Genomic DNA, 27,979 nt, shown 5'->3' on the forward strand with positions numbered 1-27,979 from the left:
TTCATTAATTTGCATTAGTATAAATTTCCCAAAACAAAACGTATAGACAATGTGGATTGTGATGCCTTAGCTAAGAGGGCCAGATCTTGGAATTATGATGTTGATTACTCTCCTAGGGAGGGATCCCCTTCTATCATTCCATCTTATTTACTTTAAGGCTAATTAGTAATTTTTCTCCCTGAATTTTGACATGTACTAAATCGTGCCCCTAAACTTTTTTTGCCGATAAAAATTCCCCCCGAACTATTGAGATTGTTAAATTTAAGGACTTTTGTCTAATTTTAGTAAAAAATTCTAACATGGATGAAAGTTGAAGGGGCATGATTTAGTACATATCAAAGTTTGAGGGGCGTGATTTGGTAGATATCAAAGTCTGGGGAGCATGATTTAGTACATAAACAATTACTGAAACAGAAAAATTGAATGAAATTAGACAGAAGTCCTTAAATTTAACAATCTCAATAGTTCGAGGGGAATTTTTAACGGCCAAAAAAGTTCAAGAGACACGATTTACTACATATCAAAATTCAGGGGAAAAATTAATAATTAGCCTTACTTTAATAAACTTGCCATAGTTCTATTAAAAAAAAAAAAAAAACGTATAGACTTAAAAGGAATGACAACATAGCTGGGAGCTACATGTACATGATGTGAGAATAATGACAACATTGTGATCACACATACATCGACACGGTCCAGAATCAAGTGGTGTAATGGGTCTTCTCATCCTTTATAAATACGAATTAGTTTTTCACAAATTAAAGACAACACCAATCATCACTATTGATTCCCTACCTCACCTTCTCTAATAGTGCAATTGATATTTTAGTTTTGTTGACCCACACCACAACTTCATATGGGAGAGAATTTGGTACATCCCAGAGGTGTGGCCCCTGGGAGCACAAGGTGGGTTTGCCTTTTGCTTAATTTGTTACTTGTTACCATTTTTGTTGGTGCAATGTACTTAAGGCTAATGCGCCTTGTGTTCTCAGGTCACCCCTTTGGGGATACCCTTCTATATAGGTAGTGAATAGTGACAAATTGTGTTTGACTTGAGATAGTGATTAGATTAGAGAGAACTTAATTAATCTCTTCTATATTTATTGGCAATAAGACAATGAGTTCTGTGTCTTATAAAATTTATTTCATTCCACGTGTTGGATGGTGTAGTAGTAAAAATTATTTTTGTTGTATTTTTTTTATTTGGGTTAAGAATTCGAAACACACCACAACTTCTCTTCAAGGGATTAAAAAAAATTAGCTATCTAAAGGTAGTGCTATCTAGTATCTATCTAATGAAAATGTTTGTAGTGATTATGGATGATCTAATTAATTTAGAATTAAATTATTTTATAAATCTTACCCACTTTTTTTTTATAAGTTATTACCTTTATTTTTTGGAAGGATATTTATTACTTTGTCAAATGCAAATTCACCGTCATCGAACTGTAAATTTAAATTACACAAACGGTACTCTGTAATGTAATCTGTACTAAACCCCCAAAAAGCCCTAACCTACCGCAGGCTAAAGACAGTAATCGCCATGGAAATGGAGATCGATTCTACTCTGCAACCAGAACGCCAATTCAAAGCCGAAGATCTCTTCAAGGCAGCCGAAACCGGCGATTCATCTACGTTTCAAGCACTTTCCAAGGAGCAGCTTTCGAAATCTTTTTCGCTGCGGAACGAGGACGGCAGGTCCCTCCTCCACATCGCAGCCTCTTCAAGTCAAGTCGAGGTCCGTCCATTTTTTTTTGTTTCCTTTCAATTTTTCATTTCCTGTTTAATTGCTTATAAATGGGTGGTAAAACTAGAGAAAATCTCGTATCTATTGTTTTGTTTCCGTGAAGCCTCAGATTACAAGTGTAAATGTTTTGGTTGATTTGTCCAACATTATTATTATTGTATGATTTAGTTTCGAATTAGATAATCGGAGGTTCGTTCCGACATCAAATTCAAATGTGTTTGAATTATTCTTTATTAGGTGGTGAAGATACTATCAGCTGTTGATGAAGCCGCGAGTGTGGTAAACAGTGCTGATGAAGAAGGCTGGGCACCACTACATTCTGCAGCTAGCATTGGAAATTCAGAAATTGTGGACATTTTGCTAAGTATAGGCAAGATAAGTTCTTTTATATTATTATTATTAAAAAAAAAATAGAATGATTTTCCTAATAGATTCAAGTCAAATTCGACATATCAACATATCGTATAGTTTTGATGGGTGATTATTACACTTGAATCAATAGCAAAGCAGCAAAAGAAGCTAGAGTTGCTTTACTTAGTGTACTCTACTGGTTAGTTCCTTCTTGTTTTCTTGAAATGCATAAATAAACTGGAGTGGAAACACTTTGCTTTTAATGGTGTGGCCGATGCCTGTTCTAGAAAATGTATACTCGTCCGTCAGAAGTGAGAAGAGATATTAAACAGCAGTACCCTTGATGTAGTGGAATTAAAAGTTAATGTTTGATGCTGTGTTTGATCCACTTTCACTTAAATTGTTGTACCAAAATTAGATGTATAGATACGCATGAGTTGAAGGTGGGAATTTCAGATGTCATTGGTTTGATAATTTATCCTTCCTGTGTTTGGTTTGTAGAATATGCTGCGTTTACACTCCCTTATTCTGACTCGTCTATTTAACAGGAGCTGACATTAATTTAAAGAATGATGGCGGTCGTACTGCTCTTCACTATGCTGCCAGCAAAGGATGGCTAAAGATTGCTGAAATTCTGATCTCTCATAGGGCAAAGATCAATCTGAAGGACAAGGCTTGTAACCTTCAATTAACAGCCTTCACTTACTTTCTTTACGCAATGCATTTCCCTACAATAGCATAATTTAATGCTCTCCTAAATTTTCTAAATCATTTCTGTTATCTAACATGTAAACCATTCAGGTGGGTTGCACCCCATTGCATAGGGCAGCAAGCACTGGGAACTCAGAGTTGTGTGAACTTCTTATTGAAGAAGGAGCAGACATAGATGCTGTTGACAGATCTGGTCAGACTCCTCTTATGAATGCGGTGATTTGTGACAACAAAGAGGTAGGTTTTATTAGTGGTGCTTATGTTTAGATATTCACAACAACTTGGTGCATCTCCAAAATCATGAACAGTGAAATGCACTACTAAGTGTAAGAAGATTTAGATGGTACGTGCATGCTTCTTGAATTTTTGTATTTGTATTACAGGTATCTCTTCTTCTAGTAAGGCATGGAGCAGATGTAGATGTGGAAGACAAGGAAGGATACACAGTACTTGGCAGAGCTTCTGTGGATTTTAGACCAATATTGATAGATGCTGCTAAAGCCATGCATGAAGGCTGACACTAGGAAGTGCTTGAATTTGATGATCCTAGGCACTCAAAGATCTTTTGATGAAGAATTATAGCGTGTAGAACTAGAATTCCATGTTTTACATCCGGGAAAAAGGAATTTTATTTAAGGACCGTCAAAAGGGTGTTCAAAGTATCAATTTCATAGGGGTTTTTTTTTTTTTTTTTTGAAAAGGAATGGAAACTTTATTAATCAACTAGCTTTAGCCATAACAATAGGTAAAACATCAGTAGGAGTATTGTTCTCATTTAAAATACGATTTGAATAGAAACAAGAGTTGCGAGCAACACAGTAAATCGCTTTATTTACAAAACATTTAACAAAAACTATCTTAACAGATTTCATAGAATCTAACAAACCCCTACATTCTTGAACCACCTGACTAAACAAAGATTGCATGTGAATGACACTAAGTACGATTTGAACAACCACCAAATAATCTGTCTCAAGTTAAACATCAAACCACCCTTTTTTCTTATCCAACCTCGGGCCTCTTTGATTCCAACGACCTCCACAAAAAAAGCCTCAACCTACCCATGAAAATTCATTGAAAAGCCTTCCAAAAGAGTGTTAGAACCATCACAAGCTACAAGTCCCACACCAAATTGAAAAATTTCATGGTTGATAAAGGGTAAAAAAAAAATAGTTTTTAGGGAAATTTACACTAAGTGACTCTTTTTACCAATATTAAACATTTATACTTGTCTTATTTTTTTTTAACTTTTTTACTTTTTAAATTTTTCTTTAATACTATTTATAAAGTTTGATATTTACAATTATACAGTTTATACTATTTCTTCTTCTTCCTCCTATTCACACAAATCCACTTCAAAAGACAACCATCTCCACCCTTTCTATCTCGCATCCAACCTCTCTTGTATCCAGCTCTCTCGTCTCAGCCCTCGATGTCATGTAAAACCTCTACTCAATCTTCTATGTCGTAGTCTAGGGAGAAAGAGAGACACTTCAGATTTATTTCCCTCTTGATCAAGCCATCTCCCTCTTTTTCAAACTTATTTTTGTTGCTATTAATATTTTTTGAACCTTCGATTTGTAAGTTGTTTTTCTTCTTTTCTTTTTCCTTTTCAAATTACATTAATAAAAGTTTAGATTTGAAAGTTTAATAAGAATATTGTTGTAGTGTGATTGTTTATTATTGATTCTACTCATTTGCCCTCAAATTTTGTAAATTTTTTCTTCTTCTGTAAGTTGAATTTTTTGTTAATGTGTATATAAGGGCATACCTTCAAGTGTTTGACGAAATGCCTAACATAGTTATTTTTAATCACCTGCCTAAAAAAAGAGGGTGTCTTCAATTGTGCTGTTGTAATTTTTATTTTTCTTCAAACTGAGATTTTTATATTGTTCCTCTGATGTTATTTATGTTCTTTTTGATTTTATGAATTAGTCAGTTTATCAATAAATTTGATACAGTGTTGTTTATGCGTTATTTATAAGTTATTTATATGTATTGCTTTGCTACTGCAGTAAAAAGGAAAAATCTTAGTTCCTAGTGTTGAAGTACTTCCAAGTTGATTAGGATAGACTTTGTGACAATTTCTATTCTTTTGGTAGAATGAAGTAAGTTGAACACATTGAGAGTGTACAAGAAAATGCTCTATAGTTGTGTGTGCGTATGTTAAACACTCATGCCATGTGTTTGGTGAAATGTCCGAAAGAACTAAGTTTTCACTAACATAAAGAAAGAGAACATATTCAATTATATTTTTTCTTCTTCTTTAAGCTGAACTTTCCATATTGCTATTATTTTATTTTTTGTTCATTTTAATTTTATAAATTAGTCAATTTTTATTTATAGATGTTAAATGATTTTTTTGATATATTGTTGTGTTCACGTTGTTTATAAGTTGTTTATATATTATTTTGTAAATGTGTTCAATGATTATGTTGATATAGCGTTGTTTATAAGATGTTTATATGTTATTTTGTAAATACATTCATTTTTTATCTTGTTGTTTTGCTACTACACTTGAATGCAAGAAACTTAATTTTCAATGATGATGTACTTAAATGTTGATCAGAATAGGCTTGTCATCTATTTCTATTCCTTTGATAGAATGAAGTGAGTTACATAAATTGAAAGTGTATAAGAAAATGTTCTAATCTTCCAAGAAGGTTCAAGCTATTGTGCATGGATTAGTGATTGAAAAGTGTGTTTAGATTTGGTTATGCATTGAAGAGCAACATTTTTTAAGAAATATTGCTTTGTAATTAATTTTACATATATCTTGCACGTGAAATTGAATATTATAATTTTATTTAATTTGTTTATATATTTTAGTACAGTAAAAAACAATTATTATTATATTTTTAATTTATACATTAAGTATTTATATAATTATGTTCGTCTTTTTTTTTTTTTTTTGAGAAAAAAGACAATAATTGTTAGTAGTTTTTTTTAAAAAAATATTAACAATATTTAGCTACGATATAAAAATATAAAAATAATTGTATATATAATTTAAGGAATCTACAAATTTTAATTACTAAAATTTAACGTACAAACAACGTGAAATCAACATGTTCAAAAAATTAAAAAATTAAACAATGTGTTTACAATTTTAAAACAACTGTAAAATAACAAATAATGTTATTTCTAAATATAAGCAATTTTTCTTCATATTTACAATCTATTTCTATTAATGCCCCCACTTGATTCAAAATCAACATAATGTGTGTTATCTTATTATTTTTCATATCTTAATGTAAGAGATAAGATAAATTTTTGTTTTAACATGTGAAAAATCTTTTCCTTTAATTATTAAACAACCAGTATAGTGTATAACAATTTATAACAAATTTTACAACAACATAAAAACAACTTGATTGTATTTTCAAGTTGAAATAAGATGTTACAAAAACAACACGAAAGAAACTTCACAATATATAACATGAAAAGAACTTAATGATTCTTTTGTAGATATTGTGTAGTTTTGTTTTTGTTATTTTCAACCAAAACAATATCAATTGATGAACAAATAATTATAGATTTTTCAATATTCAACATCTTCGGGAATTTACTTTTGGTTGTTTTCTTGTTGCTTTATTGTTGTTTCTGTATCAACCAAAATAACATCTTTAAAAACAGATCCCCCCTTAAAGCAGATAAAAGTTTTTTAATTGTTGTTGTGTTGTTGTCAGGGTGCTGGACATGTGAGTATACTGAGTGATTGTTACTTTCTGTCATTATCACATTGTTGCACTCTATTTTTTGGGTAGCTTCCGAAAAAGATTGTATAAAACAACAAATTTTTGTCATCCTTAATTTAGAGTGGTTGCCTAAGAAGGAACTGAGATTTTGAAGTATGGTAAATAAAATATGTTCATGTTAAAATAATATTTTTTGAAACAAATTCCCTCGTTGGAGCAGATAAAAGTTGTTTAGTTGTTATTGTTGTGTTGTTGTCAGGTTGTTGCACATCTGAGTGTACTGAGTAATTGTCACTTTCTGCCATTATCACATTGTTATACACCATTATTTGGGTAGTTGCCAAAAAGGATTGTGTTTATGTGTAGTTGAATGTGTTCACACACAATGGATACTGTGTGAAATAAGTTTCCTTGGTTAATAACTTTATGTAAAACAACAGACTTTTGTCATCCTTAATTTGGAATGGTTGGCAGCCTTCCTTCATTTGGTATTTCATTTGTATTTGAGTTGTTTCGTGGTTTTATTTTAGTTTCTCCATCATTATATGCACTAGTTTAGCAAAAGTGCAATCTCTTGATATTAATTCTCCACTTGATTCGTAATCAACATAGTGTTTGTTGTCATCCCAATGATCATTGCTCTGTACTAAAATTTACAAAGGTTTCATGCATGAAACTAGTGTACTAATTTTTCTACATTGTTAAGCAACCAGTTTAATACATGAGATTAACGCATAAATAACTATTACATCACAGTAATCAGTAAATGACCTTAAATGAATCACTATTTTTTAAAATTTAAATTATTTGCACCAATTTATTTAGATCAACTAATTTTCAGTATGAATTTGCTTTGATATACTTCAGAAACTCTGAATTACAACCTGATTACAAAGGAAAACATTTAAAATATTGGTACCTTGTATGTTTATTTGTCAAATTCTTCCGAGTTGTTTTTAATTTTTCGTTGAAAATTTAGGAAAAGTTGATCATACTATTGAAGATAATTATTTCTTTATTTCATTATTTATTGTTCTAAATAATAAAGTTATATTCGTCATTATTTATTATTGTTATTGTGTTATTTATACATTTTTTATTTCACGATCATGGACAACAACAAAAAGAAAACATAAAAACAACACTAAAACAACATAATTTTATTTTGAAATTTTAACACAAACTCAATATTCTCATTATACTACCTAAAAAATTAATTTACTGATTTTCATTCCAGATTTTCAAAAAATACCAAAAAACAATAACAATATATTAACAAAAACAACTAATATATGTGAATCAACTCAATAACGTTAATAATAATAGATTAGAAAATAATTAAAGCAAACACAATTAATAATATCATATTTTGTTTTTTTTTTCTAAAAAGAAAAAAGATAATAAAGAAAACCCCAATTTTTTGGGTAAATGTTCATGGATATCTCCTCTCAGTTGTTGATCTTCTTTCATTGGCTTTTCATGGAGATCTCTTATCGTTGGTCCCGCTGCCATAACTGAATATCGAATCAAAGTTTCTTACTGGTGTTCATGGTGATCGATAAAAAGCTTTTTGCCAGCGTTCATGGTGTTCGACAAAAATTTCTACATCATTGGTGGTGTTGTTCGGAGAATACATTGATTATGGAGGAGATCTAGGATGATCTGGAGGTGATCCATATTCATGTTGATTTCAGATCTAAAATTTTTGGGAGAAACCATTTTGGGAAGGTCTCATATAGAGACCGTATTTTGGGAAGGTCAATTTTTCGGAGTTTGAATCTCGTCTGTGGGATCGTTTTCTTGTAATCTGCTGAAAAAAATTGCAACTATGTTGAGGACAAATTTTGGACTTGAAATCTTCAGAATTTCAATATGGCTTAGAGACATGACTTGATAAATCATTAAAATAGCTTCGAAACGCATGTTGAATCACGTCAATCAAATTAATATTGAGGGAGTTCTGGTTATTTTACATAATGTTGTTCAGCACCCTACACCCAGGTTGACAACCCACCGCCCAGGTTGACATCCTGACGTCAACCTGTTCACCAGTTCTGAGAGATGTCACTGTTTTGTGGATCAAAAAGACTCAAAACTTACAATTTCACTGATGTTTCACCTTGTTGCAAATGTGAAATATCAAAGTGATTTACTACGAAAAAATAGTATAATGCTCGAAATAGAATCTTTTGACCTCAGATTTGGCCAACCGACAGCGAAGTCGTATTTATTACTGATGCTTGCCATGTGTTACACAATGAGAAAAAAAAGTAAAAGAAACACAAGATTTTATAAAGGTTCGACTGTTGGAATATGTTTTACCAGGATCTAGATTTACTACCATGTATGTTATTTAACATCCTAAATATGAATTTCTAAAACAATGTAAATAAACACATAACGTTTCAGAAAACCTTACAGTGGGTGCAGCGGAATATTAATGGCTCCTTCCACTCAGATCTCTAACCCTTGTATCATATCTGTAGCAGGGTATCACCAAGATCTGAGCCCGAATGTCCTTCTCTTGATTCTGGATTCTTCACAACCTTACACACTATGATTGAGATACCACTTGATGTGTGTGGGCACTCACTCTATCACTCAAGGTATGAAAGTACGAAGAAAGAAAGAGAGAATGGTGATTCGAAAATAGAAGGGAAGATGGCTCAGGAAAATTTTACTGAAAGTGAATTTTCATCATCTTTAAGTGTGAGCCATCACTATCAATTTATAGGCAATCACTTAGGTTTAGGTTAGGATTTATTAGGCATTAAAATAATGAAAAAATTAACTGTAAATTACCATAGAAGTGGCCGGCCATAGTAATGGGCCCCACTTTGGAATTTTTCCACTTTTCACAAATTTCTCTTTATTTTCTCAAAAATACCATTTTTCCAATTCTAACCATTTAAATGCCAAAACTATTTATTTGATAATTAAAAAATAATTATCAAATAAAATTATCATTTAATATATTTATTAATTAGACTTAATAAAGTCTCTTAATTAATAAACAAACCCTAAAATCTCTTTTCTTCACAATTATGCCCTTGCTTAGTGAAAATTCATAAACTAGATATAGTCTAATTTTAGAATTATAATTGATTAATTAAAATCAATTATCTAAGTCTTACAAGAAGTATGGTCTCAACTAGTATGGGGACCATGGGCCTATACAACCGAGCTTCCAACAAGCAGAACTAGAATTTACCAAGTAAATTCTCTGACTTATTAATTCCTTATTGCATCCACCATAGAACTTGGAATTTTACTCTTAGTCATATAGAACGTCTATATGTTCCACGATATAGATACGCTATAAACATTTAACCATCGTTTAATCTCAATAATCAAAGATCACAAAGGTTGTGGAATCTGAAGTTACTCTCTAAAGATTATAATATATGAATCAAGTAGGCAAATCTCAAGTGTGTGTGTGTGTGTGTGTGTGTGTGTGTGTGTGTGTGTGTGTGTGTGTGTGAGAGAGAGAGAGAGAGAGAGAGAGAGAGAGAGAGAGAGAGAGAGAGAGAGAGAGAGAGAGAGAGAGAGAGAGAGAGAGAGCCTTGGGGCATGTAGAAGAGAGGGAGAAAGAGAGTTAGGGTTTCAAACTTAGAGCTTGAGAGCTTTAATGAGCTTAGAGACTTAGAGAATTAGGGTTAGGCTAATGCTCTTTATACAGTAGAGCTTAAATCCTTAACATCCCTTAAAAATAAGCAAATAAAGCTATATTTATATAATAAATTAATAAACTTTAAATGACTAAATTATCCCTCGAAATAGGAAAGTTTTTGATATTTTCTCCCCATTTTTATTGGCTGCCAAGGTCTAATTCGCTGCTTAACTTGTTGTCCTTGGATGAAGGTTGTGCACCAAAGGCCTGCCAGGTAAAAGTTGGTCGACCATGTATCTGCCAGGTGCAGGCTGGCCGGCCATACAATGCCTGTAGGTTGGGGTCTGGCCGACCATGCTCCAGTGAGGGTCTGTCCGACCATGTTCCTACCATGGTGTGGCATGTCATGTTCCTGCCAGTTTTGGTAAGTTTTGGCCAGCCTTCGTAGGTGTTGGCTAGCCTTTGCTAGTGTTGGCCAACTTTTGTAGGTGTTGGCCAGCCTTTGTACAACTTTTCCTTGTAGAGGTCAGGCTTCCTTGGTTCAACGAACCCCTCCTTTTTCTGAAAGTCACCTTTGGCTAGCTAGCTTGTGCTCAAACCCTAGTCGGCCATACAAGCTCATCCTAGTCGTCCTATACACTCCATTTGGCTGACTAGACATTGTTTTGCAGCTTCTTGACGATTTGCACAACTTCTCTCGCTTATTTCTTGATGGTTCTGCCATGTCTTTTAAGGAGACTTTGTCCTGCTATTGGCAAGGTACTATTCCACGAGTTCTCTGTCTTGGCTTACGTGGACATGCCACATCACGTGCACAAAATTATTTTTCCCCCAAGTCCCTGTTCAAACATCTGGTCGGATAGAGACTTCCTAATTCTTGTCTTGCTTATAGTAGCCTCTGTCGCGCAACCTTGTCTAGCCAAGTATTAGCATTTAGCATGGCATGCGTTTAGATCTTTGATCCTCTCTCTTCATGTTTGCCTCATCTTCTTTTTCTTTTTTTTTTTTGAAATCTCTTCTTTGAACTTGCCATTGATAAGTTTCAAGCGTTTTAAGCTTTTAGAAACTTTTTGATTTTCACGTTAGATTGTAATATTTTTGGTATATTGATCTACATGATAGTTTTAGAATGCATAATGTGTGATTTCCTTATGAAAAAGATTTGATTTTGGCTTTCGTTGTGATTCTTGAATGTTTGGGTCATGAAGAACACGAAGAACACATTCGAGTTTTGAGAAGAAAAAAAACACATTTTGATTCAAAGCTAACCTTGGTCGGCCCTAGGGATCTTATTTGAGACCTGACCGGCCTAGGATTCAATCATGGGAGTTTGACAGCTCTAGCGTTTTACCCTAGGAAGCTAGCCTGTTCATGGTTGGGTTTGGTAACCCTGGCCAGTTCTTGGCTGAGTCATGGGACCCTGGCCGACCCTCTCAAGGCTTGGGAACCCTGACCGGCCTAGGCCTTGGTTCTAAGCGGGTGGCCAATTTTCTGTCCTTTTTTGACCTCAGCAAGAATCATATCATGGCCTTGTAGGCATATACAATATTAGTCTCATACGTGATTTCCTTAAGAACTCTATATGAAACTTAATGGTGAGTCTATTAGTCAAATGCTGAACTTCAGAATTAACATTTATCTAAGTTGTTACACTTGACTCTGTACTTCGCTAATACTCAGTCTTGTACAATGACGTTATATTAAAAAATTAATGACAAAGTTATTATTTTTTTATACTTGTAATAAAAATAGTAAATTTTGCATCAAGTTTTATAATTGTACATTATTGGAGCATAATGTTAAAAATTGATGCAAATATATCATAAATTTATTTATCAAATATATAATTTTTACACATTTTATTTTCATTGGAGTTCTTGTAAACTTATATATAATTAAAAAGATTAAAATTATAATAGTTGTTACAATGATAAGTATATATTAATAATGAAAATAGTAAGGGGCACATTAAGATGTCAAGTACCACAACAGTTATTGGTGTATTTTAATATCAATTCTCAAAAATTTTAATTTTATAAATAATTTGAAAAATTGTTAACTAATTATTGAGTACAACGTGTGATTTTAAACACTTTAAAGTGTTATGATAGTATAAAAAAATTATTTATCAAAAAATAAAATAATACAAAGATTATTAATAAAAAAATAAAATAAAAAATAAATAAATTTTGCATTAATAGGACCGAAAAACATAATGCAAAGGTCATTTATTAAAGATAAAAAGACAAAAAGAAAAATACAATCCAAGTTAATCTAAGCTAATCAAAGCTAATAAATATATCAAATATTTAATTATATTAAAGTTGAGAGTGATTTGTTAAAAAATTATCAGGAGGATATATTGGACTGAATTGGAAATTAAAAAAATAAATAATAAAATTAATAAATTCATATTTATTTAGTTATATTATAATTTATTATAAAAAAAATATATTTTTTAAGAGAAATAACTTCTTAAGCGTAAAGTACTTCTTTTATTATTTTTATTTTTATGAAAATATTTTGATTTTTTTAAAAAAAAAAAATTAGAATACTAAATATTACAATCACATAGGAATTAGAAAAAGTAAAAGGGATTAAACATATGAACAAAATGAAAGATGAAACACAAGGAAAAGACAAAGGACTTATCAATATTGCATAGAGATAGAGATATATAATATATAATATGACACTTTTTGGTGCTACACCCTCAATGGTAACCTTAGCATTTGTCATATGATGTGGTGATATATAGAAAAGTCATAGTTCGACCAACGCGGGTTTGAATAAGGGGGCACCAGCTTCTTCTAGTTAATGCATGGGATCCACTCAAGACTTTACAGTCTCCTCACACACAAACAAATTTAAAGGAAAGAAAAAACTGATAGCCACTATTGTCAGTCTTTGGTTTTTATGTCTTTCGTCAATGGAAGACTAGACTTTGCCAATTACAGTTGAGTCAACTCCCACTCCTACCAACACGCCACTCCTATAAACTTCTTTCTTTCTCTAATCTTTTCCACGAAACAAACCTCCTCTCCCTCATTACTTCATTCCCAATTTCTTGTGTTCTTAATTATGTGTTTTCTCACCTGAAACCAAATAAACAAATATATATACTTTACATATATATCTGCATATGTATAACTAATAGATTAGAGGTCGAGAGATTTTTGTTTCTGCTTAGCTAACAGAACAAATGACCAATTTCGGTTTCAGAAACTCTCTTCGTTACCTTTTGTTATGTTTCTTTTTTTTATTTCCTATGATTTTCTCTCAACTACCCCCAACCCAACTATCATCCATGAACACTCTTTATCAGTATCTCAACACTAGTCTTTCATGGAATAGTAATAAACAGTCAAGCCCATGTTCATGGAAGGGAGTGACATGTAACCCCACCAATTCTTCTGTACTTAAAATTTCTCTATCTGGGTTTTCTCTTTCTTCCTCAGATTTTCTTCCTGCTGTCTGCCAAATTGGTTCTTTGCAGGCTTTTGACGTGTCCAACAACCGTTTGAGTAAAGTTCCAGAAAAGTTCATGACTGACTGTGGAAAACTGGAGGGACTGCGTCTACTGAATTTTAGCAGAAACAGGTTGGATGGTTCTTTACCTTTGTTTGTTGGTTTTGCGGGGTTGGAGGTCTTGGACTTGTCTTTTAATGATTTTAGTGGTAGCATTAATGTAGAGTTTGAAGGCTTAGATGGTCTTAAAAGCTTGAATCTTAGTTATAACAAGCTCAATGGTTCCATTCCTACAAAACTTGGAAAGTCCAAGGTTTTGAAGGAGCTTGTGCTTTCAGTGAATAATTTCCAAGGTCCCATCCCAGAAGAAATGATTGATTATGGGAATTTGACACTGGTTGATCTTAGCCAAAATAGGATTTCGGGGTCTATTCCTAACAGAATTGGTGACCTCTCAAAGTTAAAGATTTTGATTCTCTCTAGCAATAATCTAAGTGGAAAAATCCCAGTAAGCCTTTCAACTATCCCAACTCTATCACGATTTGCTGCAAATCTAAACCATTTTTCTGGTACAATCCCCAGTAGTATTACCAAATTTCTCAAAAATTTGGATTTAAGCTATAACGGTTTATATGGCTCAATTCCTATAGACCTCCTGTCACCAACAAATTTGCAAACTGTGGATTTGTCATTTAATGATTTGGATGGATCATTTCCTACAAACATTTCTCCTAGCTTGGTCAGGTTGAGGCTGGGGAGCAATAAACTCAAAGGGAAAATTCCTTCTGTCAACTTTTCAACACTTAAGGAACTGACATACTTGGAGCTGGACAACAATCATTTTTATGGATCGATTCCTCTAGAATTGGGTTCTTGCAGGAGTCTGGCACTCTTAAATTTGGCTCAAAACAACCTGACTGGGCCTTTGCCTAGCCAGCTGGGCAATCTTACAATGCTTCAAGTCTTAAAACTGCAATTAAACAATCTCTCTGGTGAAATCCCAGAGCCAGTTTCCCAACTACAGAGTTTATCAGTCCTAAATATAAGCTGGAATTCTCTAAGTGGTCAAATACCATCTTCTATCTCCAACTTGCAACACCTTGTTAACCTCAACCTACAAGGCAACAAGCTTAATGGTTCCATACCAAATACCATGAGTACCATGAATAGCCTTTTGGAACTCCAGCTTGGAGAAAACCAACTGAGTGGATACATTCCAAAAATGCCACCAAATTTGCAGATCGCTTTGAATCTTAGTAGCAATCGTTTTGAAGGACCTATTCCACAAACTCTTACGGGACTTTCTGGATTAGAAGTGTTGGATATCTCGGACAACAATTTCTCAGGTGACATTCCAGAATCATTTACGAGAATGGGATCCTTGACACAATTGTTGCTTTCAAACAATAACCTCTCTGGAGTAATTCCAAAATTTAATTCTTGGGTCATGGTTGACACAAAAGGAAACGGGAATTTGATTAATGTTACAGAGCCAACAACTTCACATCCATCTAGGAAAAAAATCTCAGTGGTTGTAGTAATTCTTTTAGTTTTGGCTTCTGTATTTTCTGTTGGAGCAACTTTCGTCTTCACTCTGTTACTTTTCCGACGATATGGAAGGGTTGCTGATGAACAGTTACAACCAGTGGAAGATGTACCCCTCCCTCAGGTTATTCAGGGAAATTTATTAACCTCAAATGGAATCCACAGATCAAATATTGACTTCACCAAGGCTATGGAATCAGTTGCTGACCAAGCTAACATTGTGATGAAAACTAGGTTCTCAACCTACTACAAAGCAACTATGCCTTCGGGGTCAAGCTACTTTGTCAAGAAGCTCAATTGGAGTGATAAGATAATTCACTGGGGCAACCATGATAGATTTGGAACAGAGATTGAGGTCTTTGGGAAACTGAGCAATTCCAATGTCATGACTCCTTTGGCCTATGTTTTATCTGCTGAGAATGCTTATCTCTTCTATGAGTATTCCTCAAAGGGCACCCTTTTCGATGCTCTTCATAGTAGCTCAGGATGTGATATGGACTGGGCGAGTAGATACAGTATAGCAGTGGGAGTAGCTCAAGGTCTTGCTTTTCTTCATGGAATTTCCTCTGGTCCAATGCTCCTGCTTGACTTATCAAGCAGAAGTGTCTTTCTAAAGTCCATGAAAGAGCCTCAAGTGGGAGAAATTGAGCTCTACAAGATTATTGATCCATCAAAGAGCACCGGAAGTATTTCCACTGTGGCTGGTTCAGTTGGCTACATCCCTCCAGGTCAGTAGTAACTATGTGACTACAACTCACACTAGCTAGTTTTCAATCCACTACACAGCCCATATTCATATGTATATATCAGTTAATGATTGATATTGAGTTCTGATAATACTGGTTAATTTGCAGAGTATGCATACACAATGAGAGTGACAACAGCTGGAAATGTTTACAGCTTTGGAGTAATTTTGCTTGAGCTGCTAACAGGGAAACAGGCAATGAGTGAGGGGACTGAGTTAGCTAAGTGGGTATTAAGTAACTCGGTTGAAGAAGATAAATGGGAGAACATGCTTGATTTTAGCATCAGTAGAACTTCAGTCTTAGCCAAAAAGCAAATGCTTGCTGTACTAAAGGTTGCTATTGGTTGTGTTTGTGTATCGCCAGAAGCTAGGCCAAAGATTAAGAGTGTTCTACGCATGATTCTCAATGCAAGATAGGTGTGAGAGATTCCATTTTAATCGAGTCAAAAGTAAGTACGTATACGGTTTTGCATGTAAAATAGTAATGTGATGAGTTTGTTTAGTTCTCTACTAGATTAGAAGTGGTCAAAATTTGTTGTTGCCTTTTTGGAGTATTATTACATCATTATATTTATTAATATATATATATATATATTTATATATTCTAGCAAATGAAAAGAGGAAAAATGTAAAGTAAAGGAATGTGAACGAGTTTTATTTATGTTATTAATTAGTAAAACAACAACAATGATAGGAACAATTTAAACTTGAACGGCGGAGACTGTCATGTTTAACTTTTGTGTCTACTTTAATATTTTAACATGAAACCACCACCCTTGTTTGTATGACTTTTTTTTTCAGGAGTCATCTATGTAACGAACTAAAAATCCATATAAAAAAAAAAACTCATTTTAGCGTAAATTTCTTTAAATAAAATCTTCAAAAATTCATATAAATTATTTTTTTCTTCAAAGTATGCGCATACTTAAAATATTAAACATTACAAATCTCAAAATAATTGTTTCAGAGTGAGCCCAAAAGTTTCTATAATGGAACTTTAAACCACACACTCTTTCAAAAGTACTCTGACAACTTCCACAGTGGAGCCACATATACATTTCAGTAGATAGACTCCAACGTGCACTGGTTTATCTTGTCTTTCAACTTACCTTCAACATGAAGCAACTACGCAAGCAAAAATGCTTAGTAAATCAACCTTTCAAACCATGCATACATTACAATCAACTCGGGAGAGAAGGACAAGAAGCGAAACAACCACTTAGTTTTAACTTACGAGAGGAAGAAACATACATCCAAAAATGCTTGAATTGTTGCTAGAAGGTAAGTATCTACTCGCAACGATAATGATTATTATCTTTTCCATAGATTTATGAGATTTATGTATATTAATAATTCTATTGTGCTAATGATTTGAACAACGTACTGATTTTCAATTAAAATTGAACAAGAAAAAATTATATTAATAGGATTAAATGTAGAATTTCGCACAAAGGTTTAAAAGTGTTGTAAGACTGAAGAACAAAACGGTGTAGTATTGTAGGCAGAATTATTATTCTAGTCTAATGGTAGTTAAACATATACCACTTAGGCTTCAACTTGAAATCTCATGCTTAGTTCTTCTAGTTGTAAAAAAAAAATTAAATATTATTTAAAAATTTATTATACAAGAAGAGAATTCTAATCTATGTAAAAAGAAGTCAAATTTTTGTAAAAAAAAATAAAATAAAATTACATTGTAAATATTATAATTAAATAACTTAACTGTTAAAATAATTATAATAGGAATTTATATGAAAAAAATTATTTATAAATATTAAGTGCTAAAAGAGACTTTGTTAAATATTCAATTAAGAAAATAATTAATTATAATTAAGTAATTCTAAGAAGGAAAGTTTTACCATATGATAATCTGTTATTATAATTAAAAAAAATATAATCATGATACTTACAATAAAAATGTAACTATATAATATTAGAGACTCAATATTATAAATTATACTTATATAATACATTACATGGATTACACCTAAATATCTCTCCTAAACATACTTATTTACTTGTAGCATCCAAACTGTCATCCGGTTGCTACAATTTAAGCTATTTAAAATTCTCATTAGTAAATTTGTTTGTTAGAGTCCTTAAAAAAAATAATAAACAAAAAGTTGTTTGTTAGTGTGAAACTTTTCTACCCTCACCTCACTTCTCTAACAATTTTTTGTGTCTCATCTCTCAAAGGCTGTTAATGAAATTTAATTTCAATTCTTTTTTTTTTTTATCGATCTTCCCTTACTTTTATAGTTATTCTCTAATCTCTACCACATTTTTTCTTACCCAACCCCAGTAGGTCACTAGAGGGATATAATTCATAAGTAAAAAAACAAATCACAAAAAATAAAAAATGAGAGAACAGCAGAATCATTTAATTTCACAAAGAAAGCCTTCACAAGCTTGCATTTCTTTTATTGAGAAACCATCAAAGATGATACAAGTAGAAAGAATGTCGTTTGTAATTAATTTAGACACTGAAAGATTTATGCAAGAGAAACACCAGTAAGGAAGGACAACATTATTCTACAACATTCACAAACAATTCACTCCCAATTCCACCTACACAATAAATTATCGAAAGAAAAAAAGAACGCCAAAACAATAGCAGTCCACGGGCCTGCTTTATCCCCGAAATGCAGGGTGTTCATGTTCTTTGCTATGGTCGATGATATACATACTTTGTTCGGGGATCCACAATAAGACCTTTTCCTCCATTCACTTCTAAATCGTGCCTGCAAAATGATAGCCATTGGAACTTGAGAATAGAAATATGAATCATCAAACACAGACTAGCAAATGGCATGCGCAATGGAATCAAAGCTTGTTTAGTCATCAAACTGTGTAGCTTCAATGATTTTATTTTTCAAAATATATACATGTTGGAAGAACAAATAAAGAGAATATGTAGACTTAACTGGAAAACAAAGTCAGGGATGGTCAATTGCTCACGGGGAACATATCTGAAAAGCTGAAGAAGGCGATCAACGTACACTACTTTCTTCCAAACCTAAGAAAGAATATCAGATATATCTTACAGTAGACTTGAAAAAAAAAATATATGGTTTCAGGAATTAATCAACCATAAGAAAATAAGGCGTACCACATTGTCAACAAGCAATTGCAAAGCAAATACGGCAGCCTTCAGCCCAAAGGTTGGGTGGAGGACATAAATTGCCTACCATAAAAAAAAAAAAAAAACCAATAAAGATCAGTATCATAGTGATAGATTTACAACGGCTGTGTACTATAACGAGGTCAAAAATATCAAAAAAGTTGTACATGCAGATTGCGCTGACTCTTCCGACCAAGTATTTGCTGTAATCTTCTGATAAATCCAAGGTCTGGCTGACTGTTTCAGAAGCAAGTCAGAAAAATAGTTAAATGTGTCTACAAATCAGCAAGGAGCGTCACTCACAAAATAGTTGTGTGAAAAAATAATTCTGCATTGCCCGATTCAGTACACTGGTCTCATCATGTAATAAATAATACTAGTGAAAACTATATAAACAGATAAGAGTTCCTAAAACAAGAAAAATAAAATATAATAAAGAAAGGCCTTAATACATCCATCAATAAACAACTCTTCAAAAGTCCCCTATAATTTGCAGTAGCCCTACAAAATCAAATTTTCAGCTATAATAGTCAAAGAGAGAACCATATACAATACTTACATCTGTAAAGATGCTGCTGAGTGAATGTATACAATGCTATAAGGCTTTTGTATCAAAGGCTCAAATTCCTGAAATCACCAAGCACAATAATAATTTTATATAAAGAACCACAATCAAATAGATTAAAACTCCACAGGGTTGAACACAATGTGATACCATGAAATGAAAAGGGAGAAAAAATCTAAACTAACACAAAAACAAAACTATGATAATGTGAACAGTTGCCATTACCTTAACTACATGAAGTACAAATCGCTCCAAGTCAAGACATCGCAGCAGAAAATGTGCTCCCACGACAACCATCACAGAACGACCCTCACTGTCAACCCCACCACGGTAGCTGAATACAGAGCATAATCATAAAATAATGTTAAAAGAGATCTAAAACCATTAATATAAATCCTAGACGTGCAAACCATAAATTAATAGGACCTTGAACATCAACAGATAAGGAAGTAATTGGCAGACCAGAAAAAATTTTGCCAAAGAATTACTGCAAATTTGTAAAACCACAGTTTAGTTGAACAATCCAACCACATTTTAGCAATGTATTTCTGACTACTTTTACTATATTTAAGAAAATAAAAAAATAAACAGCGGACACACTCTTATGTGCAACTCAATAGTTAATAGTTTTATTTGTAAAGCTTAAATTAATAAGAAATTCTGAAGAAAAAAAAGGCTTACGCTACAAGTTGCAAATAGTTTTATCAATATGTGACTGAAAACTGAAATGCTCAATATGGAGAAATGGCATAGGGAAAGAGCTATTTTTTGTAGTTGACTTGGAAAGATACTGAAGCTAAAAGTAGGCATGTGATGTTAAGGATAAGAATGCACACTTACACAATTTTCATCTCTGCAATCTCTGAAAGATTAAGAGAATTTGCCTTGGCAAGATATCGTGAATGAAGTGAGTATTCTTCGGCAGCAGACAATGGAGGTCCACCAAGGTCGCCAAATCCAAGCATTTTAGCACAATTCCATCCACTTCGTGCTTGAGCAGTTTTTTCCCATTGTTCTTTACGTCTCTGATCTGGATCTTTTATTAAGGACATGAAGGCAGGATCCAGGAAAGTATCCAAATATGATGAATTCCTATACAAGTGAGAACGAAAGCTAATGCCAGTTACTTTTCACAGAAAAATAGGCTAGACAGCAAAGAAGAACACAGCACAAGAGTGAAAGTACTGAAATTTAAGATTCAAAATATCAACAGTTGTTAAAATCACAATGTTTACACATATTAACTACTTACAAAAAGCATATGGTGATTTCATATCTATTTTGAATAAATACATCTATATGAAAATAACCATTTAAAGACAAATTATCTAATTTCAGAAAGAAATCAGCAATAAACGCAGTAAGGCGTAAGAAGTAATTGATGAGCAATTTAACTATATAATTAATCATTTCAGTTTCTTTTATCAATGATACAATTGCGAACCTAACAAGACAATGCAGCAGAAATAAAGATGCTCTTTAGAATAGTAAGAAATGTGGAAAATCTCTCACCTTCGTACCAAGCCAACATCACTGACTGGAAGATCAACCGGAGCCTCAGGAGGCTTTAGAATGCTCTTTTTTGGCAAAGGCTTTATCCTGATTTTACGTTCATCGATAATTGTCTCACCATTTTCATCTCCAACATCTGCAGGTAGTTTAGAAATAGCAACTTCCTCCTCATGTTTATCTCGAGGGAAGTAAAGTGGAAGCAATCTACATCAAGAAAATATTGAAGAAAAATAATGAGAATTCCATCCTCCTAATGTTTAGACAGAAACCAATCTACATCAAGAAAATATTGAAGAAAAATAATGAGAGTTCCATCCTCCTAATGTTTAGACAGAAACCATACTAATTGCAACACTTTAAATAATGGATGCTTCACATTTGCAACAAAAATTAAAAACTAAAATGGTATTGAGAAACCTTTTATAAATCTCTGTATCAGTTGAGGTAGTAGTACAAAAAACAACAGCCTTGATTTTATCTTTCTGCTTTTCAAGAAACCGACGAACAGTCCCTAGCAAAGAAGTGATGAACAAGTCAGTAGAGGAAAAAAAAAACAAATAAAACCTATGAACACAATCATCCACAAAAAACAAAATCAGTCATAATCATTTGACTTACAAAAAAAATTAAGTATTTCAAATTTCATTCCTACTGCATATGCATTATAAAAAGCAATTTCAGAAAAAATACAGGTAGTAATTTTTCTTTTGTCCAAATTATAGCTTATTGCACATCCAAAGTTACAAACTTGTAATTAGATGAGGCTACCGATAACAATAAGAAAAGTGTGAACTGGCTTCGAGATGAGACAACTGTAAGTTGGATGAAGAAGAAGAAGAGTTAAAAACTCTAGAAAGTTGGAAAGTGACTCACTTATAGCAACATGGGCAGCTGGTTCACGAGGATAGTTCTTAGCCTCTGTATATATGCAGCCTGTTGCAATGCTATATTCATACATAGAGAGCAAAAATAAGCTCCAAGGTTTAGACAAGGTAACAGAGAGAAGCAAAAAACTAACTAAGCAAACTAGAAGAAACAAAATAATGTAGCATCAGCTGCCAAGAAACCTTTGTAAGCCATGTTCGATAAGAAGTTCAAGGCAGGAACGATAGCAATGACTCAGAGCATTCTCTGCGGCAGTATGGTACTTGACTGCATACTTTGGCCCAACAGTATGGATAACCCTCCTGGAAAATATAGAAATAATGTTTAAAATTTCAAGTAGTACGGAAATTCCAATAAAGCAGGAATGCTTGCATCACATGGCACTACGGCAACATAAACATAAAACAGTTACTTGTGGAAGGAATACTGAAATTTATATGCAGGGACATGTTTGATAACTAACATAATTGAAAAATGATAGAAGCTACAAGATCTAAATAACTTTATTAAATTTTTTCACGGAGGATGAATAATATAGCTTTTGAAAGTACATAAAAAAAAAAAATCATGTTTGTTATGTCTCAGATCATCAAATATAAAAGAATGCACCAACATACCCACCTTGCAGGAAGGTCATAAGCATTAGTAACCTTTGCCATTCCTGTTCGACAACCACCCTAACATAAACAAACAAAGAGATATACAAATTAGTAAAAGGTCAATATAAATTATGCAAAATTTAGCATGAAATTTCATGTTGGTGAAAAGCCTCCTATACGTTTTTTGTACAATAGAGGCTTACCAAGTAAATAAAGTACATTATGTTTTTTGTAGTCTTTTTGTTATGTCATTCCTTTTATCTGGCTGGCAGTTTTTGTTAAGTTTGGAGTTGAGTAATCTTGTTCTTAGTGGATCCTAGATGGCATTAAATAATCCCAAGGGGAGCTTGGATTAGATAAGAGTGAACTCTTGTGGAGAGACCAATCCTTTTGAAAGATTGGAATAAGAGAGACAGGCCTCTTGAATGCTTAATTTGTGTACTGTTTCAGCAATTCAATGAAATTTCTTTGTGAAATTTCATTATTGATTTTTATTTGTGTCTTGATTGCTGATAGAATATTTCTACTCTAAGAAAAACCTATTAGTTGTTCTCAAATTTATTACTAATAACTTAAATCTTGCATCATAGATACAATTATAAAATGGCATTTAATATTATTAAAACCTAACAAACAATGGAGGACTCTCTAAAAGCGCTATCAGGTACAAAGAAACAAAGATATTAAGAAAAGCTAATAATTGTAATCATACCAATGTAGCACATTCTTCTCCAAGACCAGGTCCAGCTGCAGCATGCAAGCCAGCACTGCTGTGTGCTTCATCCAAGTTCTGTTAGGCATCCAATTAAAAACATATCAAGAATTTAGCATCATCTCATCTCTTAGTAAACCAAACCGTGTTTGCACAATGAAACCCTCTAACCAGTAAATAGCTTACTGGACTTTGAATGTATTGAGTAGAAAACTAAAAAATCACCTTCTGAAATTTTGTAAATTCCTTGAGGTGCAAGGTTAAGTAGCAGAAAGATAGGACAGAAAAAGTAATGGACGATGTTCAGAATTCGGCAAACTGTCCGCTACTGCCCTTACTGGCACTAGTGGGTAATCAATAGGAATTTGAACAGTTCAGAGCCTTTAGATTATCACAGGACTGGATAAAAAATATACTAATGTTTTTTTTTTTTTTTTTTTGCATTATTGTATATAAAACAAACCACATAACCACATCAAATCCTGAAATTAATATAGCAAAAGATCTTTTGTTCAAAAACATACATAAATAGCTTAAAATGGTGAAATTTCGTCATCTTGAAACATGTCATAACAAATTTAGAGGCTAACCTCATTAGTAGAGTTCACAACAGCATCAACTTCTAGATTCCATGGATTCCCTCTCCAAAGATATATCTTAGAGTTAATTTCATGATCAACAGGAAACCTGGAAACCATACCATTGCTGCCAGCCTCTGCCCCAGATGAAGACGTCAATGGATCAGGGAAGTATGAATTAGAAAATGAAGGATCCTCATTCTCAAATTCCAGAGAAGTCCTATGCTCAGCGTCACTCCATCTTGGAACTTGATCCAAACTAACAACATAGTCGACACTATCGGTTGGTGATCCCCCCCGAGTCGTGGCTGTTGCCGTAGGCACAGCCCTATACATTTTAGCAAATCTCAAACTACAGCCTCACAGCTGTAGCTAAGAATGCTAAGAAAAACCAAGATCCCTTCCAAATTTAAGCACTTCCTCAACACAAATTCAAAATTGCATACCCAAATTAATGACAGAAAACCCTGAAAACAACGAGATACCCCATGTAACTGATCAAAACAACCTAGCATATAGCTACATAGTTCAGCCAAATAAAGGCAGTTTACCATTACTTCCAAATGAAAAGTATCCCTGCAACTAATATTCTCACACACAAATACTCCAATTACGATTCACATATTTCCAATGCATATCCAATATCGAAATAAAAGACCCACAAAGCAAAGTGAAACAAAATTAAAACTAGTACAATTGAGGTTCATTTCCGTTTGGCATGAGAGAATATATAGGGGAAAAAAAAAAAAAAAAAGCAAAAGAAAACTATAAACGAATCCAACCCCAAACACAGAATCAATAAGCTTAAAAGAAGTGCTTCATTTCCAATAAGCCGAAAAAGAATTTCGTTCAAGGTTCAAAACCAAACAGATTGTTTTGAAGCCCTAATCTAAAATTGTCCAAACACAAGAGAAATCTTCAGAGAGAAAGAGTACCTGAAACTGTGGGGCTGGGTGTGAGAATTGAACTTTTCGAATATGTTGTTTCGGTATTTCTCTCGAATTAAGCTTTTTATGTTTTAACTTTTGGGATACCGAAATACATCTATGGTCGATGAGCTTGCTGGATCATCTCCCAAAATAGTTATGCCTTTTTCTAATTATTATATAACTTTTGTCCTTTTGTGTTAATTGACCAAATATCAACAATACCCCTCGACAAATTTCTCCAGAATAATTTATTAATTTTTTTTATTAAAAAAAAAAAAGAAACATATAATTCCTCGAAACCTTATAAAATGAGTTTATAATAAAAAGAGTAGCGTTGTCGTTTCAGGGGAAATGTTACTATGTTGTTTGTCGTAAAAATGAAAAAAAAAAAAAACGACATAATAATGTCCAGATTCTAACTCGACATATTGATTGATAACTAGTCTCATATTTAGGAAAAGTTCCTTTGCTTTATCTTTGCACTTACTTTGATTGAAGTGCAAATTTTGATACAGTTGAGTACCCAAAACAAAAACATATAAGAAAAGGTCTTGGTGGTTTGGATAGGATGGATCATAGATAGCATTTCAAGATACATACATCCCTTGAAGAGACTTTTCTTTTTCTTTTCTGGCAAAATTAGTATTGCAATGCACGTATTTTGTGTTGAACGACATAAATGAGAGTGTCGTTCAGTTCCATTGGTGTGGATAGAAATGGTATATTTGTTCTACAAATTTGAGAATATTCTATTTATATTTATACATTTTTATATAGAAAAGAGTAAAGATAAATAAATTATTGTTTAACACCAGTCTTCTGCTTGAGCATGGAAATAAAGCTATCCTTCTCCTCAGCTGTCATTCCCTCAGCTGAGCAATCTCCAACTCCCCATTCTGCTCCACGTAGACAGTACTTGTCTTGAATCTCTAGCTTATTCCTGAAATCGGTAACATCTATCATTGTAAAATCCAAATAAATTTAAACTCCTCAAAACTCATATACATCTCTCCTCTCTTTATATAAATATATATATATAAGACAGTATTTAAAGTTTCCCACTTTTCTCCTATATAAATATACAGTAGAACCTCTATCCAAGAATACACTTAGGATCAAGTAAATTATATTCTAATTGGGAGGTTATAACTAAATAGAGTTACACTAGAAAAAAAAAATTCAAAAACTAGAAAAATATCAATGTAACAATAATAACAATAAATAATCATTAATACTATATCATAATAGAAATATTTTAGAGTAAATATAATTCCATACATGTATTATAATTTAAAATAAAATTATAAATTTTACATAAATAAATTTACAAAATATATGTATATATTTTATTAAGATGTAATTATTCTTATATAGAGGTATACTTTGTTAATACGGGACTAAGAAAATGTATAACTAATTACAATTTAGAGGTTATTCTTATTTATAACTGGCCCAAATTGGGACTTGATTTTTTTATAACAAATTAGAGGTTATTCTTAAATAGAGTATTCTTAAGTAGAGGTTCTAATGTATATATAACATATTCTCTCCCTCAATATAAATTAGCTGAAGAAAAACAATTATATATAGCATAGTCAATAACCTAATCCTTCATTAAAATCTGTAATTCTATTTCTTTGGTTCCCATGTGATGTGCATTACCTAATGCTTTACTCAACAAAATCAAACTCCTTAAACTAAAAAATTTAAGGCTACAACAAATAGAGTTTCCTCTCTTTTTAGCTTAAAACAAACAAAGCTCTTCTGCTTTTAAAAGATCTGTAATGCAAGCCCAGATGTGTAAAAGGCTTTATTGTTCTTTCTTATGGTATGACCATTAATCACAATTAGAAACATGTTGACATTACAATGGTCTAGTTGATGAAAGAATAGTACTTACTTTTCTTTGTTCAACTTGGATTTCTCTAGTAACTTGTTGAGAAGGGGGGATGATTTGAATCTTGCATCATTCTCAGCATACTTTTTCTGGTTTTCTTCTGCAAAAGAAACCAACTTGTATTTCATATCAATCGTAAACTGATTATTTTGTTAAAAAGAAAAATACATAAATCATATCATTTTTTTTGTTCTTTCTTTCTAAAGTTGGTACCATTGAAGCGCTCAAGAAATTCAATTTGGGGTAACTTAGGACCAGGAACAGACTCTATCCCAGAGGACCCAGATAGAAACCCAGCTTTAGCTGCAAAATTATGAAAAAGCATACATTAAAAAAAAAAAAAAAAAACCTGCCCAATTGAAACACAACAAAAAAAACGAAGAACCCCCCAAACATCATATCACTACATAAAGCATTGATAATTAGAACCATGTAGTTTCTTTTCTGGTCATGTCATGTGATCAAACATAACAACTTACAAAAGAACTGAAGAACAAAAAAGACATTTACCCGGATTTGAAGAGAGAAGAATGAGAGCTGAAGCAGCCAGAGGAAGAGACTTGTGAAAAAGTGAGGGAGATGAAGAATCATCCGTAGAAGAAACAAGAGTTAGTGGCGTTTTTCTAGTTTTAGAAGTGTTAGTATGGAAAGTGTTGAGTGGGTTTTGTGGAGAGGGGGCAAAGTGAAAGGAAGGAAGAGAGAGAGCGAAGACTGAAGAGGAGCCCATGATTAATTGGTCTTGCTTGCTTCCTCCTCTCCCTTCCACTTTACCACTCCAATTTTGGTATGGATAAACTGCTTGTGCTATTCTTTTAATAACATTTATATATTTAAAATAAATAAATAAATAAAATGCTATGGATTTTTATTTTGTAGGCGTTAGCTTAGCCCAAACACAAGTTTATTTACACAACTAGCCACTAGGCAACGCGCGGGGTAATTGTTTAAAAACTTTTTATTTATGTTGTGAAAAAATAAAATTTATATATAATATATTTAAAAAAATATTAATTAATTAATATATTAATGTACTATTAAAAAAATATTAAAAATTTTAATCATAATATGTTGAAATATTAGATCACATTATTTAATCTTATAGTAAAAATATGAGAATAAATAAGTAATAAAATTTAGGGGAGTAACTTATTAATGAATAAAAATAATGTAATACGTATTACAGAAGAGAAGAGATTGAAATGATTCAGCTTAAATACCCTTGTATACACGTGTGCAAAAGAAATTTAAAAAACGAATGCTATATCTGAGAATAATATAAAGGCTAGCAATTCTGTAATTTGTTTCA

At 32.6% G+C, this 27,979-nt stretch overlaps 4 protein-coding genes across 6 annotated transcripts; 2 read left to right on the forward strand and 2 right to left on the reverse strand.

Moving 5' to 3' along the window:
• Window positions 1-784: 784 nt before the first annotated feature.
• LOC115700939 (uncharacterized) lies at window positions 785-3,620 on the forward strand. Its single transcript, XM_030628618.2, has 6 exons — window positions 785-906; window positions 1,525-1,738; window positions 1,985-2,117; window positions 2,647-2,771; window positions 2,900-3,046; window positions 3,193-3,620. The coding sequence occupies exons 1-6, from the start codon at window positions 857-859 to the stop codon at window positions 3,325-3,327; spliced, it is 804 nt and encodes a 267-aa protein (XP_030484478.2). The 5' UTR covers window positions 785-856; the 3' UTR covers window positions 3,328-3,620.
• Window positions 3,621-12,975: 9,355 nt separating this feature from the next.
• On the forward strand, window positions 12,976-16,587 carry LOC115700527 (leucine-rich repeat receptor-like tyrosine-protein kinase PXC3). The gene is made up of 2 exons (XM_030628076.2): window positions 12,976-15,858; window positions 15,985-16,587. Exons 1-2 carry the CDS (start codon window positions 13,320-13,322, stop codon window positions 16,290-16,292), a joined length of 2,847 nt encoding a protein of 948 aa, XP_030483936.2. The 5' UTR covers window positions 12,976-13,319; the 3' UTR covers window positions 16,293-16,587.
• A 1,672-nt stretch (window positions 16,588-18,259) lies between these two features.
• On the reverse strand, window positions 18,260-24,942 carry LOC115699404 (uncharacterized). 3 transcript variants are annotated; one of them, XM_030626795.2, is made up of 15 exons: window positions 24,783-24,942; window positions 23,860-24,314; window positions 23,270-23,347; window positions 22,580-22,635; window positions 22,141-22,260; window positions 21,947-22,017; window positions 21,491-21,584; window positions 21,074-21,277; window positions 20,402-20,653; window positions 19,787-19,895; window positions 19,556-19,623; window positions 19,164-19,233; window positions 18,985-19,059; window positions 18,800-18,882; window positions 18,260-18,616 (listed from the first exon to the last, which is right to left on the reverse strand). In XM_030626795.2, the coding sequence occupies exons 2-15, from the start codon at window positions 24,181-24,183 to the stop codon at window positions 18,541-18,543; spliced, it is 1,680 nt and encodes a 559-aa protein (XP_030482655.1). In that variant the 5' UTR covers window positions 24,184-24,314; window positions 24,783-24,942; the 3' UTR covers window positions 18,260-18,540. The 3 variants fall into 3 exon arrangements, with proteins under 3 accessions (XP_030482655.1, XP_030482654.1, XP_060958749.1); XM_030626794.2 differs by having other exon boundaries at window positions 18,800-18,891; XM_061102766.1 differs by having other exon boundaries at window positions 18,800-18,891; window positions 23,860-24,228; window positions 24,783-24,936.
• Window positions 24,943-25,435: 493 nt separating this feature from the next.
• Window positions 25,436-27,481, reverse strand: LOC115698718 (uncharacterized). The gene is made up of 4 exons (XM_030625863.2): window positions 27,184-27,481; window positions 26,887-26,976; window positions 26,677-26,773; window positions 25,436-25,716 (listed from the first exon to the last, which is right to left on the reverse strand). The coding sequence occupies exons 1-4, from the start codon at window positions 27,398-27,400 to the stop codon at window positions 25,575-25,577; spliced, it is 546 nt and encodes a 181-aa protein (XP_030481723.2). The 5' UTR covers window positions 27,401-27,481; the 3' UTR covers window positions 25,436-25,574.
• Window positions 27,482-27,979: the final 498 nt, after the last annotated feature.

The sequence above is a fragment of the Cannabis sativa genome, chromosome 8 (genome assembly GCF_029168945.1).
Source record: "Cannabis sativa cultivar Pink pepper isolate KNU-18-1 chromosome 8, ASM2916894v1, whole genome shotgun sequence".
Taxonomy (NCBI): Eukaryota; Viridiplantae; Streptophyta; class Magnoliopsida; order Rosales; family Cannabaceae; genus Cannabis; species Cannabis sativa.